Consider the following 17,909-nt stretch of genomic DNA (forward strand, 5'->3'; position numbering starts at 1 on the left):
AAGCAACAGTAACAACAAGGAAGCAACCACTTTTGGAATAAATCCAGGCAATTTGCACTTTCTAATCCCAAATCCCTGAATTATCTCCATCCTTTAACTCCTTTGTCAAATCTGAAATTTATTAAGCTGGGCTAATAATTCTGCTTATCTCACTGGGAGAAAGGTAAAGAGCTCATGGGGCAGACTGGCTCCTGACCAGGCAAAATCCAGCTCAGTGGCATTTGGGGTAGCCCGGGTGCAAGCAGCATTTGTCATGTGCATGGAGGACCTCTAAGGATGCTCCATGATTTTGGCACATGTAGCATCTTTGGATGCACTCTTACGTGTAATGGAGCACAGAAAGATTTGAAAGCCCTTTTTCCAGAGAAGACAGACCCCTGTTTAGTGCTGCTGCTTCAACCAGCTCCTCCAGGTCAAAGTATGCCCCCTTCCAGTAGGAAAGTGATTCCTCCACACCTCAGGCTGCACTGCCCTTTCTCCTCTGCTGTCTGCCACAACTTGGCTATCAGGAAAAGACTTGCTTTGTCCCCTAATTGAACTAGCTGTCCCCATGCCATCACTCGTGTCCTGGCTGTGGAGCAGCGATGCTCCCCATGCACCTACACGGGGGCAGAGAGGCTGACAGGTTGGCAGCCACCAGGGACCCCCGAGCAGGGCTGCAGGGACATCGACCTGAAATTGGGATGGACCTTTTTAATGAGGTCACTGAGGTACTAACTAGAAACTAAGCCTGGAACTATAGGTAATACTCCTGGGAAGCCCCAAAACATCAAAAATAAATTAACTCCGTTTAATGGAGAAGCCAGCCCTGCCTCCCCTGTCCCCTGTGGCAGTAGATGTGCCCATCAGCTGGTGCCGCAGCAAATATATCTTCCACACACGGCATCTTTCTGGGGTCTGGTTCCTTGCCTCTGCAAAGTTTCTCTTAGCACAAGGGAAGCAGTAAATACCAGACAAATGGGAGAAGCTCCCGACTTTACCAAGTTATGGCAAAACTGGTGAACAAATACCGTACATGGAGAAACGCTCTGCTGCCGACCAACCTGAGACATGAGGCTGGGGAGCGTGATGTTGGGGATGTGTAAGGAGCACATGTGATCCAAAAAAAAAGCTCCTGTTCTGCAGCCAAGTTCTCCTTGTTCAGAGTTCCCTTTCCACTCAGCCTCAGGACTCAACTGCAGGGTTATGATGGAGCCTCCCAGGCCCAAACCTGCCCCTTTTTCTCGCTCTGTGCCTGTTCAAAAAAAGAAGCATTACCTCCCTGTCGCACTGCAGCTTTGTGTCAGCTGCTGAGGAGGAGAACAAGACCCCTGCAAAAACAAACCAAAATAATAACAACATCAAAACACAACAGACCCCAACCCTAGAGATGGGAATGGTCTGTAAGTCACGGGGTGGGGGTGATGGAGCCTCTGTGGGGACGAGCAGCTCCTGTGGCCCCTGGGAAACCCTCCTACAGCATCGCCACTCGCTGCTACTTTTTCCTGCCGAGGGCAGAAGGCAAAGCCAGCATGTTTGGGAAGGTGCTAGCTGCAGAAAACAGCTCTCCTTGTCTCGCAGGCAGCCCTGCGAGGTTGAGTTTCGGGGCTGGGGAAGGAGAGGCTCCCCGGAGCACCGCGGGGTGCGGAGAGCTGCGGGGCTGCAGCCCCTTGGCGCTGGCAAAGCCTGGCATGGGAGAAGCCGGGGCCGGTCACCACCTGCCTGGGCTCTGCAAAGGGAAAAGCAAGTTAGAGACAGAAACCCCAAACCGACACGAGCTCCCGGACAGCGGTAAAACCCGAGCGAGCCCCGGCCGAGCAGCGAACCCCAGCCGCGGGCGCTGCCACCCCGCTGAGCGAGATCTGCTGGAGGCGCGGCGAAGGCGGGGGGCAGGGGAGAGCATTTTGGGAGGGGGGCAGGGGACAGCATTTGGGGTCCGAGGGGAGGAGCCGGGGTGCCCCCAGCCTGGAGGGAGGGACCGGGGGCGTAAGGGGAAGAAGCCCCCTCGGGGACGGCTCCCCCCGGTGCAGCCCCTCGCCGTGTCCCCCACCCGGGCGGGCAGCGGGGGGCTGGCTGCGAGCGCCAGTGCGCGCCTCGCCATCCGCGCAGGGGAGCGGGCGGCGGGGGCCGGTCTGCGGCGGGTGGTTCCCAGCCTCCCCCGCCCCCTTTCCCTCTGGGTTCGCTCCTCGGCTCCTGCTCGCATTTGATCGCAGGCGGGCGGCGCAGCCCCTCTCCCCAGCCCGGCCCGGCCCGGCCCCCGCCCGTCCCCGCCCCGCGGGTTGCGGGCTGGAGGCAGCCGTGCCGAGCCGAGCCGAGCCGAGCCGTGCCCAGCCTCGCCGTGCCGTGCCGTGCCGAGCCTCGCCGTGCCTCGCAGCCCTCGGGAAAGCATCTCTCCGCCGCGCTCCGCGCCCCTCCGCGCCCGGCCATGCAGTGCCGCTGCCCCCCCCCGGCCAGCGGAGCCGCCCCCCGCGCAGCCTGAGCGCCTCCGGGAAGCGGCGCTCCGCGCTCCGGCCATGGGGAAGGGGCTGGAGGGCACGGCGGCCCGCTGCGGGCTGGGACTGGGATACCTGCTGCACACCGTGGTGCTCCCCGCGCTGGCCGTCCTGGGGGCCAGCCGGCCCGGCTCCGCCGCGCAAGGTGAGGCAGCGGAGCGGGAGGGGGAGACCTGCGGGGTGCCGAGGCCAGGAGGGGTTTTCTCGCCACCCGTGAGCCGCCCCGTCCGGGCACGGGCGTGGGGAGGGTCCCCGGGAAGCGGCGTGGGACCGGAGAGGGTCCGGGGGAGCCGGGGGGCAGCGGCAGCTCCAGCCCCGCCGGGCTCCGCTTGCGGGCGCACGCCCCGGAGCGCTATGGAGCCGGAGGGAGCCGCGGCGTCGCCTTTATTTTTATTCCCCCCTGCGCCGGAGGACTGCTAAATCCGTCTCTGCCAGCGCCTGGGTGTCGGTGCCCCTGCCAGAGGGAGAGTGCCTCGCTCCGCCGTCCGCCCCGGGGATGTGTGGGGAGCATCACAAAGAGCCCCGGCGCGGTGGCACCGGCTGGGGCTGCCGCAGGGCAGGCAGGCACAGCGGGAGGCTTCTTCTCGTGCGAGCCGCTGCCAGATAAAACTTTCTCGGTGCTTTTCTCCTCTCTTCCCGGGAGTTAGAGCTCAAGTGGAAATGGTGGCTTCTGCTGGGAAATACTTTTCTGCGAGCTCCTCAGCGCCGGGGAGAGGGAGGTTGCTGCTGCATGTGGGCACAACCGCACACGGCAAGGATGTTCAGCTTCAGTAAAGCGTTTGCAAATTCCTGGTGACACGGGTAGCGAGAGGAAGGAATTTTAGAAGCCGATTTTTTTTTTTTTTTTCCCCCTATATGCCACCAGGAAATCACAGCGCGCACCGAAGCCTTGATTTGGAGGTGCTAGCGTAACGCGAGTGGAAGAATGCTGCTTTTCTCCCCCCAGCATCCCCGATGAGAGGCACTTGAGACGGCCACACAGACCTGACCCCGGGCTCTCACCCGGCCATTACAAGGCACGCTCTGCCCTGGCCTTTCTGCCCGGAGAGCCGTGTGGGTTGCTGTGAGTGCCGCTGCCCCGGCAGGGTTTCAGGAGCCGTAGGCTTGCTGGCAGGGGCTGGATGCGCCCTACATCGTGTCTGTGCATGTCACTGCGCGTATCCCTTCCCCGCTGGTACTTGCTCCGTCCTCAGAGTCATGTTTCCTTAATGTGCCGGGCATTTATCTCGTGGGGATATCAGAAACCTGGTCATGAAAAGGAGGTTGCAGAGAATGGGAGTACGGAATTCATTATGCGCCGTGTCACATTTCTGCATCGTTTTCTTTCCCTGCTTGGTTTCGTGGTGGAGATTGGGCAGGCTTGACTTTTTGTTTTTAGAGGTTTTATTAGCACAGCGTGCGTGTAGACCGAGATGTCAGTGCCTGTGTGTCAGTCTGTGCAGACAGGGGGTGTGAAAGGGAGAAGAGCCCCACGGGTGGCTGGACCTGGCACAGAAAGGAGCCCCGAATTCACGTGACAGATGGCCCGAGAGGGGAAGAAGGGACGTGCTGTGTCTCTAGCTGCTTCAGACCGCACGTCTCCCCACCACAGGGCACCCACACCCGCTCCGATGGCCTCTCACTGCCACACGTGTGTAATGCAATGCTGCTGGGCAGGAAGGATGCACACACACCTGGGGAGAGGGGAGATGAGGAGATGGGAGAAAGAAGAGGGGAAAGGGGAAAAAGTCGAGGGCCCTGATTCTGGGATGGTGCCTGTGTGGATGCTGGGCTGGAAGGCATGGGTTCAGGATCTCTGGTGGGTGCAGGTGTGCTGATGTACTGAGAGAGGGAGCAAGAGGTCCCCAGCACCGTTTTCCATTGTTTGCCACGTCACAAACTTTCCACAACCAGGTGGAAAAAACGGGGACTGTGGCCGGGAGGTAATCTTTTGGTTTTGAGTCATTTTTCCATGCCCGCTTTTATTTTCATTTCCTGTTTGCTGGAAGTGGGTGCAGGGTTTGGGTGCAGACCTGGTTTTGGCATCTTTCCCAGAGCTGGGGGATTGTCTGAGCAGTGTTTGCCTTGGTGATCTTCATGTGTGTATACGTAGTGCTTCTGTAAGGCAATGAATCAACAGTTTAACTATGCCCTCTTCAGGAATTTTTCTCACCATATAGCACTGGGCAAAGTTTCACCACTGCTTTATTTATATATTTCCAAAAATGCACAAACATTAAAGAGATCCTTACCCAACCCCATTCTCCAGTCTTCCTCCAGCTGGTCCATCTCCTCCAAAATGGAACCACTCTGCTCGTGTTTTTGTTGGTCTTCTGATTTTCAGTGGGTCTGGAGCCAGCTGGCTTGGTTTTAATCATGCAAACAATTCAGTCTTCACCTGTGATACCTTGAAAAGGAAAAAAACAACCCCAAAACAACCTTAAAGGGGTGTCTGCAAACCGCAACCACTGCCACGTAGCTATGATTTTAAGAGGTGGGGATGGGAAGAGAACAAGGCTCTATACATTTTTTTTTTCCCAGTACTTGCTGCTAATGCTATTTCTCATTTTGCTTTTCTTCTCCGTTCTTCAACCAGCTTTATCTTTTGAAGCAGGCTAGGGAAGCTGTGGGCATTGTTGGGGCTTCTGCTTTCATGCTTTCCTTTTCCATTGCTTTTTGGAAAATAAATTTAACAATTGAGTATTTGGTGGACCAGCCTCCACGCTTCCTTAAAGACAGATTCGTATCGCTGCATCCCAGAATCCTCCTGTAAGCTGTTCAGCAGACCTAAATACACTTTTTTATTAGCATTTCTTATCTTATTATCTGAAGCTGTCTCAAGTATTTTTCCGTTGTTATCAGGAGAGAACAGGAAATGGCCCAATGTTGGAGAGAGCCCGTAACTTTTAAAGGGGGGTGAATGGGGCCAGGGGGATTATTAAGCCAAAACCAACTCTGATGTGTTGTTTGCCATATCCATTACACCACTATAAAAAGCCACATCAGAAGGAGAATTCAATTGCCCCAATGTGTGAAAAAGAAGAGCAACCACCTCTGGACCCAAGCACCAACCTGTGCCCAACATCTCGGTGCTATCTGCCCACAGAGCAACTTTTCCAGCAGTCATCTGGGTAGTAAAAGTGTTTGAAGAACTTTTTCCTGTGGCCCCACTCTCTTTTGAGGGTTAGGTGGGACAAGAGGGAGGGTGGGCTACATATCTGCAGTGACAAGCCATACAGACTGATACTGAAGGTGTAAGAGATGGATAGAAAAGTCAAAGGGCTGCACATTAATCAGTTTTTGTTTCAGTTTTTCCTTTACAACAAATTACTACATTTTTGATGCTTAACCCCTCAAACCTAATTAAATTAAACTGATAATTTAAGAAGAAAACTCTAAAAGAGCCATATGTGCAGATATTTGTCCTACCCCAGCACAGCCTTTATTAGCAACAGCAGCAGTTTGAAAATGCTTGGTGTGGAAAAAGTGAAACACAACATGTGAACGTACTAACCTTTTGGGGATGCACTTCGTGATTAAATACCTAAATGCATCTCGTTGAAAAAAGGGGGGGAAATGGATTTAATTCTCTTGATGCATCAGTGGACCCCTTGTATTTGGTCGTGTGGATGTAATTGTATTTGCATCAGTAAAGCCAAGCAGTATTTCACTGCGAACAGATAAACTCATTCGGAACATTAATCTGTTCTAAAGGGACGTGCTCTTGCAGATCTCAGGGATGTTCACGAGTTTGGGCCGGATGTTGCAGCCCTTGCTCATCCCCAGGAACATTTTAGGACTGCAGGAGGCTTCACTGAAAGAAAGGTGGCCCCGCCAGGTTGCCTTGGCTGGCTGAGGTGTGATTTCAGCAGGGTTAAAATGAAGTCGAGAGATCCGTCTGTGGAGGAGAGAGCTTCTCCCTGGGAATAAGGGAGTCAGAATCTGGGCGTTTGTTCCATCAGCCTTCAGTAGCCAGTTACAACAGTTATTAAAAAAAAAAAAAAAAATGCATCAAATACAGCCCCCTTCTGATGGATTTTCAGCATTACTGTCCTTGTCATTCTTCTGTGTGGTAAGCATGCGCTAGTGCATCTCAGCATTTCACCCTGCATGTTTACACTCAGTTATTTTATATGGACCCTTTGTCACACAAATTTTTTTTTTTTTTTTTTTTTTTTTTCATAATAATTTCAAACCATATTCACCATAATTTGGGACTCACTTTGTGTGTGACATCCAAACTCAGAAACAGGAAAGAGCATTAACCCTATTAAAAAGATTTTCCTAATTTGATTTTCCAAACACAGCACGTCTGACAGCCGTGTTCCAAAGCCAGGCAAATCACTTCCATAGCTGGTCTGCACAGCAAGAGAGAAGAAAATGTGGGTTATATTTATTGGGCATTTTCAGATAAATACCTTGATTTTTGCACAAGTAGAAGACTGATGTTTAGAGGCAGAGTCTGCCCAGTTCAGTTGAACAGGACACAGAGCAGCATCAGTTCTCATGGTAGGTGAGAGGAGCTCAGGCTGGTAGGCCAGTAATTGAGTATTTCTGAGCTGTGTATGATTAGTTTTGTGTGTATGGAAAACACTGAGGAGAGTTGTGGTTTGAAAAGTGAAGCTGCTCTTATTTCAGGCTATCAGCTAGGTAGGCTTGTTTGGAGTAACCTGATTTATATGTTTCTTGCTTTCTGGTGTCTTTCTGGATTTTTAAATCATTGGATTTTTGAGGAATCCGGTTCCCAAGTTCTGGAAAAAGGGAAACAACAGTCGCTTTTGTATCTTATAATAAACATATGTTTTAATTGATAATAATGGTGATTTTTCTAAGTAAACTTCAAAATAGTGGATGGTTAGCTGGCATTTAGACAAATAGGATTTGACTCAATGTGAGTCTCAAGCATTCAGATCACTGGTTTGTCATCTAAAACATGTCAGACCTTTGAAATAAAGGTTCATTTAATCACGAGTGCCCTTCTTGTGCAATATGTTTCATACATGTATATGGCACTGTAATAAAATAAAATGTCATTGCCTTTCCCCCTCTGTCTGTCGTCCCTTCTAGGTGGGGAGAGGAGCATATATTAGCGAAGTGCACGCATTGTTAGCCACCCAGTGGAGGTATTCCAGTTTAGCAGGCAGAGATCTTGGCACTGGTGCCAATAAAGCAGTAATTACATTGCCTGTCATTTTCATTAGCCATCTTCGCTTCCACGTTCAACTCAGAGGTATAAAACAGCGCGAGCTTTTAAAGCCTAAGTCAAGGATTAACTGTTAGGGATAAGAGACACGCGGCGGTTTTCCAGTTGGCTACAACCTTCGTCAACAGAACTGCAGAACAACGTTGTACAGAGGCACAGTTCAGTGCTAACTGCTTCCAAGGACTGAAGGGATGGCGGTGTTTGAAGTGATTTATTGTGTGTGCTCCGTAGAGTCCAGTCTCGGGAGCAGGCGCCCCTGGAGCTTTCCATCATAACATTATCCAAGAGGTGATCTGAAGGAAATGGGATTGAGTCTTCTGGGAGGCCAACTGTATGCAAAGGCAGACTTAATTTGCATCATTTGTAAGCAAGCATTTGAAATTATGGTCAAAATGGAAAAGGTTATGAAGCAGCTTGCATTGAACAAATGGAAACAACATACCCCTTAATTTTGCATGTACTTTGTTTTTTGTTTCTCTCTATTTTATTTAATGAGGTCGTCTGCAGATATTCCAACCCCAAACTCTGGCAGTGTGATAGAGAGAGGATGTATTTAGCATTGTCATTGGTTTTATAATGGGTATGCTTAAACATTTTGCAGAACATCAGTTGTGTGGTGTGTTTTCTTTTCTGTTTAGATCCATCTTTTGAGGGTAGACACGTGGCATAAATCTGACTGTAAGCCGTGGGCATGCACACTTGCTGGAAAAGGTGAAGGAAAGCCCCAAACTGTGGTTGTGTTCCCGTCACTTTCCTCCAGGCTGGCTCTGCTGATCCAAACAGCATTCACAAGTAAGGCACAGCGACTCACAGTGCTGGGCAAGAGCTGCCAGAGGTTTTCCCAGCTTGCCGTAACCTCGGAGATGCTCGTGCATAGCCTTCCCCCTAGGTAGTCATCACAAGAACAGCTTCCTGTTTGCTTTCATAACTCCATCCCAAATCGCATCGCACGTACGTTAAGCAGGAAGCATGGGATTTCCTCCTAATTCACCAAACACTGGGATTTGGGGAGTCCCTTTATAGCTTGGCATGTTATTATCCAAAAGCTTGAGCCGGTGGAAAAAAAAAAAAAAAAAAAAAAAAAAAAGCTTAATGTAAAAACAGTTTCACTTAAAACCAACCTTTTTATCAATATGGAAAGCTCCATGGGGGGAGAAGAAATCAATTTTGTTTATTTGCACTGGGGAAGGGGGGTGAGTTTAAAAAAAAAAAAAAAAAGAAAGAAAAAAGAAAAGAAACCCTAATCAAAACCAGAAGAGATTCAGTTATTTTAGTGAAAAGGTCAATAATGCATCAAATATTTGCCATGCTGGCCAAACTGTTTTTACATACCCCGTCTGAAAATCTCTCAGATGCTCAGTAAAAATGAGAAATAAAAAAGTTATGGAATCTTCTGACAATAACAGCTTTCATTTCCATTTCTCAAAAAAGTCCAACCAGCCTTCCAAAAAAACTCTGTTAAACTTGACTTATAGTCCTGGTTCGGCACTGGTTAAGGCACACATTTACAGCACTTTCTAGGTCTCATCCTCTTTTTTTTTATTGCACTGATTGGACTCTGATACAGACTGAGGTGGAGAGACCCAGATTCGCCATGGTGCCTGACTCGGGAAGGACAGGCAGCACTGGGTTTAGGGGACTGCCCTTGCCATTCCCCAAATACAGCTCTCCCAGCTGCTCTAGCTTGTGTGGGTGTGCAGCAATCCCATAAAAGCAGGGGCTTCCCATACACTAGTATGCAATACAGCATTGCTTAGTGCCTCTTCAAATTTCCTTTGTTATGAGTCCTACATTGGCAGAGCAAGGAGGAGACAGCAAATAAGTTGTGTATGCTCACATCAGCTAGTGGCAGTGATGGGGGACATCTGAGGTTGCCTTTTCAGGATGGCTTTGCTACGTGGTTGGATTGCTGGAGATAATGGGAGGCTCTCATTTGTCACATCCCATTAATTTCCTAATTTTTAATCTGTCTTGCTGAACTGGGAGGACAGCTGTTTTTATCTCTGTTTGGTGGAGAGATGTAAGGTGAATCACCTAAGGGTGCGGAGCAAATGTGTGTGGAAGCCAAAGTGAGAACTGGAGGCTTCTGAATGCCAGAGGTGGTGTTTGGTGCTGCGGTCCCTCCTTCTACTTCTCAGCCAAGGCCAAAGATGGGGGCTGCAGAGGCCACGCTACATAAGGCTCTCAAATGCTTTCCCAATGTTGAAGTTTCTGGGTTCCCTCAGCAGTTTGCTTATATATGCTGTTATCTCAAGAAATGTATAAAAAATGAAGGGCAAACCCACACGCCATCGCTCAGAATAAGGATGCTTCCTGGAAGCTGTGTCTTTACATTGGCAGATATTTAGGGTGGGCTCATTTACTCCTGTGAAATGCACAGCATTATCCCAAATTTGCATGGAGTGATAGCAGATCCTGCGGAGGACTGCAACACAGCTGTAAATGGAATAAGGATCACCGCCTAGGGTGGATTTGTTTCGTTTTGTTTTATTCTTTAACTCAGGAATATCTTATTCAACTGTACGTCGTTCATCTGAATGAAGCAACTTACGCTCCAAAGGACCTTGCTGCCTTACCAGTGGCACAAGCTATGAGGTTACCCAGGCAATTAAATCAACGGCTTTTTTCTCTCCTGGAGGTAACATTATCAACAGTAATGCTAAGGAGCTTGGAAAGATTTTACTGGCCTGGCAACAGCTGAGCATTTTCTTGTTAGGTAGTTCCTCCCAATCCCTTTTTAGTTATTTTCAAGAAGTAAAGTAGCTTTATTTCTTAGCCTCATATTGAGTGAGAGGTTGAAACGTTAAGCTCTGTGGATTAATGGTGTATCCTTTGAGAGAAAGGAAAGCTTGCACATTTTCCTTGGTCCCCTGAGTGCTTGGATGCGATTGTTTGAGAAATCTTGAATTTCATCAGCTAGAGAGGAGGGAACAGGCAAGTAAACCTTGACTGATCTGTCAAAAGTGTTTGACTCCATTGCCATAGTTTTGGAAACTTGTTTGAACTCATCTTTTTTCCACAGATGTTTCTTTGCTTGAATTTAGTACATATCATGCGAGGCAGGGAGAAGCGATCACTATGAGATTATTAGAAATTCGGAGATTCTTTGAGAGGTATATTCTAACCATAAACTTGCTAAAATAATGCTTGGAATGTGAATTGCTCTACCCTTATGATGTTTGGTGTGTTTATGTATCGTATAGATACGTAGCTTGTCTTATTCAGTCCCAACATATGTTTATACTCAGAAGTTTACATATTTAAAGAAAATGATGATATAGTCTCTCTGAATGAGGTTAATTGCAGTTCATTCATATCAAAATTGAGGAATACGAAGTGGGACAAAATAGCAAGTGAGACTGATTCTGTTCTCATGTGTCCGATTTGCCTACACGGACTGAAACAGAGTTGCTCCTATTTGCTGGGAGTAATTCAGAGTACACACATGCACACTCTCTTGGTCTGAATTAATTTCCCCTTTCAATAACGTATCTCCCAGTTTTGCTGGCTACTCATGGAGTTAGCACATGTATTCCTTTCGCCTCTCAGTCATACGGCATCCACGCCTTCCAACAGCAACCAGAGCCAAAAGCATAGCAGCGAGGTGTCCAGGCTGAGATTTTGGATTGTCTACAGCCAGCTGAGACTACAGTGAAACCTCTGTGGCTTGGGCTTTTCTTTTAGGATTAGGACAAAACTCGCTAGTGTTTTCAGCTAGGAGGAGATAAAGTTTCCCCTCTCAAACTTGGTCACTGCAGATCTGAAAATCTGAGTTTATTACGGAAAATCCGAGGTCTGTCCAGTTAAGGGATGGGGTTATAATTAAACGGTGCAGAATGTGCCCTTGTACCAGTGCTGTTCTCACTGAATTGGCTCATGAATTACTAGTATTCCTTGCTGTAAGCTCTTTGGCCCAAAAGCTGCGCTAGTTTTTGGCAAATCATCATGCCCATTAAAAATTCCTTTCATGCAGATGTTGCAAACATAGCTTAGGGACTTCCTTTCTGCTTCCTCACCAGTTTCTGAAGGTGAGGGTAACTTTTTCAGTCTCTTGCTGAAATAAAATGCAGCGATCTTCTTATGCGGCATATCTGTGCTGACAAGGATGCAAGTGCTGTTTTTCCTTTTCTTCCTCATTTAAAATAACTGCACCTTAGAAAATAGGAAATTCCTAATTTCATAGCTATGAAGTAACTAGGAAGTTTGTAGCTAGAAAGTTCAGTACTTGAGGTGTCAGTGAACTATTGGTTTCCTTTATTTCCACCACCACCACCCCAGTACTTATATCAGGGAGAGACTTACACTATATGAGACCAGGTTGTGGCCAACAAAAAATATAGCTCCATTAATTTCAAAGCCAGGACACAGGGGCTGAGCTGGTTCTGGGTTAAAAATATGTCAACACAAGAGTGTGAGTCTCCAGGATGTACAGACCTTGATCTGGCCTTCCTTTGCTGGCAAGTTTGGTTGTGTGTGTTGTTTTTTTTTGTTTGTTTGTTTGTTTGTTTTAAACTCAATAATTTGTACAATTCCACCTACGTGTCATGATGTGGCTCTGCTGTAGTGAGATGAATACCATGCCCTACTTGAAAACCTGTTGTTGAGGTTCTTCCAGGTATTTTTTTTTTCTCTTGGGCTTTGTCACATTATTTTTTTTCTCTTGGGTTTTGTCACAGGTAGGAACACTGACAGCCAAATGTCACCAGCTGTAGGCAGATACCTACATAAATATCTATTACACACGAATGCATGGCAATTTCCTGCCTCAGCAGTCAGTTGCTTTTGAGCTAAAGCCCTCTACTTCTAAAAGCATGGGCTTCTGAGGCTGGAGTTAGAAATGTAACCTGGTAGCTGGTAACGAAAGTGGTAATTATCCTGGGTTAGGCTGTGGAATGAGAAGTGCCGTCTCCCTTTCACAAGCACAGTAAAAAGGCAAAATTGTTCAGCTTTTGCTAGCTTTTGTGCTTTACGAGTCCTGAGTACATCTTGTGTATTAAACATAGCTTATTGGATAAAACCCACCAAATCTTGAAAACACAAGTGCTAATTTATTTACTAGCTTTGTAAACATTTCTATCATTTTGCAGTCTCCAGTGGAAAGTCTTAAATTTGCATTTATAAGAAACATTTAGGGAGAAAACTGAATTAAAATGACAAAGTGACATTGTGTGAAGTATTCATCTGCTAACATTTTACTGATGAGCTTATTTGATGAGAACTTGGTTTCATCACAAAGATCTTTTCTCTTGGGGAAATCAACAGATGACAATAACTAGATCAAATTTTGCTTTCTATCTCATTAGTTTCACTGGATTGCTTGGGATTTACTCACCTGCAAAAGACAAGAAAAATTTGGTCTTTTGTCCTTTTTTCTTTTTCTTTTCTTTTTTTTTTTTCTTTTTCTTCTTTTTTTTTTTTCTTTTTTTTTTTTTTTTTCCTGTTTCTATATCTGCCACTACCAATGCAGGACATGTATGTTGCTCATGGAGACTGGGCTAAGGTTAAGTTGCTTTTAAAGATAACAGTAGATTCCAGCGTCCTTGCATTTGTTTTGTATTTGGTGACAGTCACTAAATCAGAGGAAGGAATGTTCAAACAACACGCTTGAGGAAAAGTGATTTTTATAGAAAGGGCCCATTCCTGCTAATAGCCAGTAACTGCACATAACCCCACTGACATTAAAAGTCCATTAGCTAAGCCCAGTTTAAACAGCAGCTGATGCTATGTCAGCTAAATGTACATTGGAATTTTTCATGTAATGCAGCAATAGCACTTCTGTAATTTTTCTAAAAGTATGTACATTAGGGAAAGCAAATGTCATCTGATAATAGTAAGATGAAGAGTTCACATTAAAGTAGGGAAAGTTGTAATCAAACTAAAGTTCCCATCTGGCTGCATTAACAGGAAACAAAAGTAGTTACAAGAGAAGCAAGGAGTGTCAGGTTTGTGAATTTAAGCTAAATTAGCAAATCCAGGGTACAGTCTTCTGTAACACAGAATAACCTCAGAGGTGTTTATCTGTTTGGTTCTTTACTCTGAAATAGATTATGGCCTTGTCCAGGAAAAGTTTCTACTGAAGTCAGTGGGATGCTTTGTCATGTGCAGCTCTGGGCTGCCATGGGATTTAAAAAAAAAAAAAAAAAAAAAAAAAAAAAGTTATTTGCTGGCTATTATTTAGGAAATATGTCTCATTATGGTGGTGGTGTGAAAACGTCTAGCTTGTCAAGATACTGTGTTTGTATGTCTACAGCTTTCAGTTCTAGTTAACCATTTGTACAGCAAATAGCATCTACCCATACCAGCATATCAAAAGGAGGAGGACAGGGGAGCATGGTGAGAAAATGGTGCATGTTTGTTGAAAAGAAGCATGACAGGTGTCAAAAGAGTGGAAATTAACTTGTTATTTATCTTCAAAAGCAGCCAGCAGACTAGGGACCTCATGCTTTGGTCTTGGGGCCCACTGAAGCACTGGTTAACACTCGGTTTGGCAATCAGTGCAATCCTAAAAAGTTGTTTTGAATTCAGCTTTGAAAACAGATATTGTGCTATAAAGCCCTTGTGGAGGCAGACTAAGGGTGGTTTAGTAAGCTAATGGGAGAGCTGGAAGCAGAGGGGTAATTAGTCGCTTGCTGTCATGCTCACAACCCCCTCCACCTCCTCTTTGCTATTATCAGTCCATTAGTGAAACCTTGTACAAGTACTGACAAGAGCAGAGCTTAAATACCTGATCGGGGTAGGCATACCCACAGCAAAAATCCTGCAAACGCATCCAGAGGGCTCACTTAAACTCTTAACAAACCGTGTTAATAGTGCAAAACTCTCGTATGTGTCATGAGGCTGGCTTGAATTTTTTTCTTCCCAGGCTGGAGGAGTCGACATTAGTAGCGTGCCCAGAGCAGACCATGTGTTTGTGAACCACAGACTTTAAGGAGAGTAATTCAATTGCATTTTTTTTCCCTTCTGGAACATAACATGTAAACATATTACTGAACTAAAGCCTGGCTTTCATTACAAGCAGTAACTTTTTCATGTTGACAGATTTTCACATGGAAAGCTTTACTGAAAATGAGAGGAGACTTTTCTTGCCATCATTAGTTCTTGCTGCTTAGTGCTTTTATCAAGTACAGTAAAATACCATTTGAAATTAATTCCAAGCTTATATGGACATGTTTAATATAATTACCAAACAAAATCCTGTTTACTAACATATTGCTTGTGAAACCAGTCTGAATAATCTGGTCTCTGGCACACATGAATCAGGCAGTAATAACAGCTGTAAATATTTCACAATATACTTAGAGTGCTTTGATTTTAATACTGAATCCACTTTTGGGTTTTAAGGATAAAACATAGGTCAAAATTGACTTTTCCCATATGTTTCTGCCTCCTCTCTTGCACTATTCCTCCTGTAAGTTATTAAAAAAAATCATTATTGTATTTGCTTATAAAAAAAAAATAAATATATACACTTTCATGTGCTGGGAGAATTATGTAATTGAATTATGCTGGAGCTAAGAAAGCGATGCTGTTCACATTGGCATGGGACTCTAATACAGTCATGATTTTTTTTTATTGGAAAAAGCATTGCAATGCCAATACTTTTTGTCTTTCTGAAAGTTCTGCTATTTTTATCCATCTGGATGTCTGTCTGTTGTATGCCAAACCTGAACCATGTGCATAATCAGCTTCTACTCACACTCTTACGTAGATAATTCAGAGCCCCAAAGGGCTGTGAAAGCCTAAGGTGACCAGAAGTTTGCAGTCGAGCGTTGGGAGACTTGTGCTGTGTACTCGGCCCAGTTTTGCTGGGAAGACTTTGAGCCTGTATTTCAATAGAAAAAGGGAAGGGAGACCAACAGTCTGTCTACAACAGAAATTTGGGGTTGCATGAGGCTGCTAAACAGTCTTTATGAGTTAGGATTGTGCACACAATGTGTTCGGTTCAGCGGATGGCTTTGACATTTCGTAAAAAGATTTATAGTCACCCCTCAAGTCATTTTTCCCTGTCCCAAACAAAGACACTGAAAAACAGTAATGTAAACCAAAACATTTTGCAATTTTTGTTTACTTTGGAATGTCCTTTACCCTGCAAAGTGAAATAAGAAATAAAGCAACCAAAGTACCATTTTGAAAGACAAATTTGGAAAGCGTTCACTTGGGGGAATTTTTACCTTTGTTCTGCAGTTGGATTCCCTCAGTAAGTTGACATAAATTGGCAAATGTTTTGGCGATTGCATTCTTTGAAGGAACTAGTAGTCTCCAGAAATATGCCAGGCTCTTTCAGGAATGCTCTCTGCTCTGAGCCATGAGCTTCTTGAACTTCCCTCAAAACGAAGAATACAACCCAAAATTGTTATCAGTTAAGTGGAAATGTTAGGAGATGTTTTAGAAGAAGACCTTTTTCCTACCTCCACTTTCAATACTCAGAAGTTGGCTGTGAACAAAAAACAAAGCCTGGGATATGTTCAGGTGCTCGAGGTGTGTGTCCATGCAAGGCGAGCAGAGGACAGATGGAAACTGCAGGGTGTCTTTGCTGGTTTCCATGCATTGGGTGGCAGTAGACAGGTGTTGGTTACAAGGGTAATGTACTGGTGGCCTCTGTGGGGAGAGGCCAGGGCTGACCCACAGGAAACAAAGCCAGCTCCAATGAAGCCACTGCAGGATCCAGCTGAGCCCACCACCCATTGCCTCTGTGAAAATATATTTAAGAAAGGGCAAAAGCTCTGGACAAGCAGAGCGGTGAACACCCAGGTGAGAGAAGAAGGAGAGGAGGAGGTGCTCCAGGTGCCAAGGCAGAGCTTTGCCTGCAGGCCATGGAGAGGACCATGGTGGAGCAGGTTGTCCCTCTGCTGCCCATGGTGAACCCACGCTGGAGCAGGTGTATCCTGAAGTACTACTGCCTGTAGAGCAAAGTTAAAAACACTGTATTGCTTGTTTTCTTAAATGAAAGACCAGACTTCACCTAACTTTGCCTTGCTTTTAGATGCTCAGTGTGTTAAGATACATTAATGTATTTTCATAAATGTTGTCATCATCTTGTGATCAATATCAAGCATCACTATCAACATATGGGCACCTAGGAACACATAACTATGGTTTGCAAAGGTGTAAATATACAATGTGCAACAAGTCATTGTCTCTAGGGAGATTACAGGGCTTCCTATATGCAACATATTGATTTTGGAAAGCTGAAGTCCCAGTTCTCTGTTTTCTGTAGTATGAGACCTTGCACTGAAGGTTTCGAGAACATTGCAGTGTATGAAAAATATCAAGTTGCTTTTTTATGTGCATGTGCAGGCCAGGCTGTATCCACTGTCACTGGGAAATTATTAGTGTGCATGAGTACATAACCGCAAGGACTTTCTGGGCTGAAATAGCTCAGGTAAGCCTACGTGGTTTCTTCCCACAGATGCAACTGAAAGGCTCATGCAAATCTGTTTTAAATCTGTTGGCCATGAAATGTTGTTTGAGAAGATGCACTTACCTGCAGGGTAAAGAGTTGTCCAGAGAATAGCCCTAGGCCCAAAATTCAGTTCTCCTGACTTGTGCTCTGGGTTGTTTACCGTGGAGTATCAGGCGATGTGACCTTTACTTTTCAGCTGCCACCCTTATCTAATTGGCAATACAAGGCTTCCCATAGTAGCCAAAACACTTAATGAGAAATTATGCAATGCTATATTTTCATGACTTGAGGGCCACCAAGTACAACCTGTGTGTATGAAAACCACATGGTTTAGGAGCACGGGTCTGGAACTGGGGAAGGGCAAAGGTGTTTTGTTTGGAAAGGAAATGGACACCAACTGGTTTATGTATACACATAAATGCATATTACTGTATTGAGGTGCGCAGGTAAATTGTGTGTACCACTTAGCCCCATCTGTTCTTCATAAGTTTCAGTCCCCAGGCTGTAGTTTTTGAAACTTCCGATTATGCTTAGATTTGCTGATTTTCTAGGTGAAAGAGCTGGCCTTCAGCAAAAGTGTTTGTCTCTGGTGCTCTCACTGTGTCTGAAGCAAAGCAGCTTCCCTGAGTTCAGCGCGTGCCTCGGTGCAGCACCAGCTGAGGACTGTTAGCAGCTACAGTTTCTGCAAGAGTGTATTCACTGGGGAGAGATTTCTATCTTGTCTGTTGAGATGGAAAAGTTGCCGTGACTCTACGAATGCTTTTTTAAAAAAAATGAAATAAAGGAGTAGAGGCAGCAATGTACATCAGAGAGCAATTCTAATGTTAACAAAGAGTCTTTGCCACTAAAATGG

The 17,909-nt window shown here is 45.8% G+C and overlaps 1 protein-coding gene across 2 annotated transcripts in view; it reads left to right on the plus strand.

Annotated features, from left to right (window-relative positions):
* The first annotated feature begins 2,337 nt into the window (after nucleotides 1-2,337).
* Nucleotides 2,338-17,909, plus strand: part of UNC5C (unc-5 netrin receptor C) — a 245,542-nt gene continuing 229,970 nt past the window's right edge. For both annotated transcript variants that reach the window (XM_032186568.1, XM_032186569.1), the window contains exon 1: nucleotides 2,338-2,616. In XM_032186568.1, the coding sequence (XP_032042459.1) occupies nucleotides 2,493-2,616 (124 nt within the window). In that variant the 5' untranslated portion in view covers nucleotides 2,338-2,492. The remainder of the gene's footprint in view (nucleotides 2,617-17,909) is intronic.

The sequence above is a fragment of the Aythya fuligula genome, chromosome 4 (assembly GCF_009819795.1).
Source record: "Aythya fuligula isolate bAytFul2 chromosome 4, bAytFul2.pri, whole genome shotgun sequence".
Lineage (NCBI taxonomy): Eukaryota > Metazoa > Chordata > Aves > Anseriformes > Anatidae > Aythya > Aythya fuligula.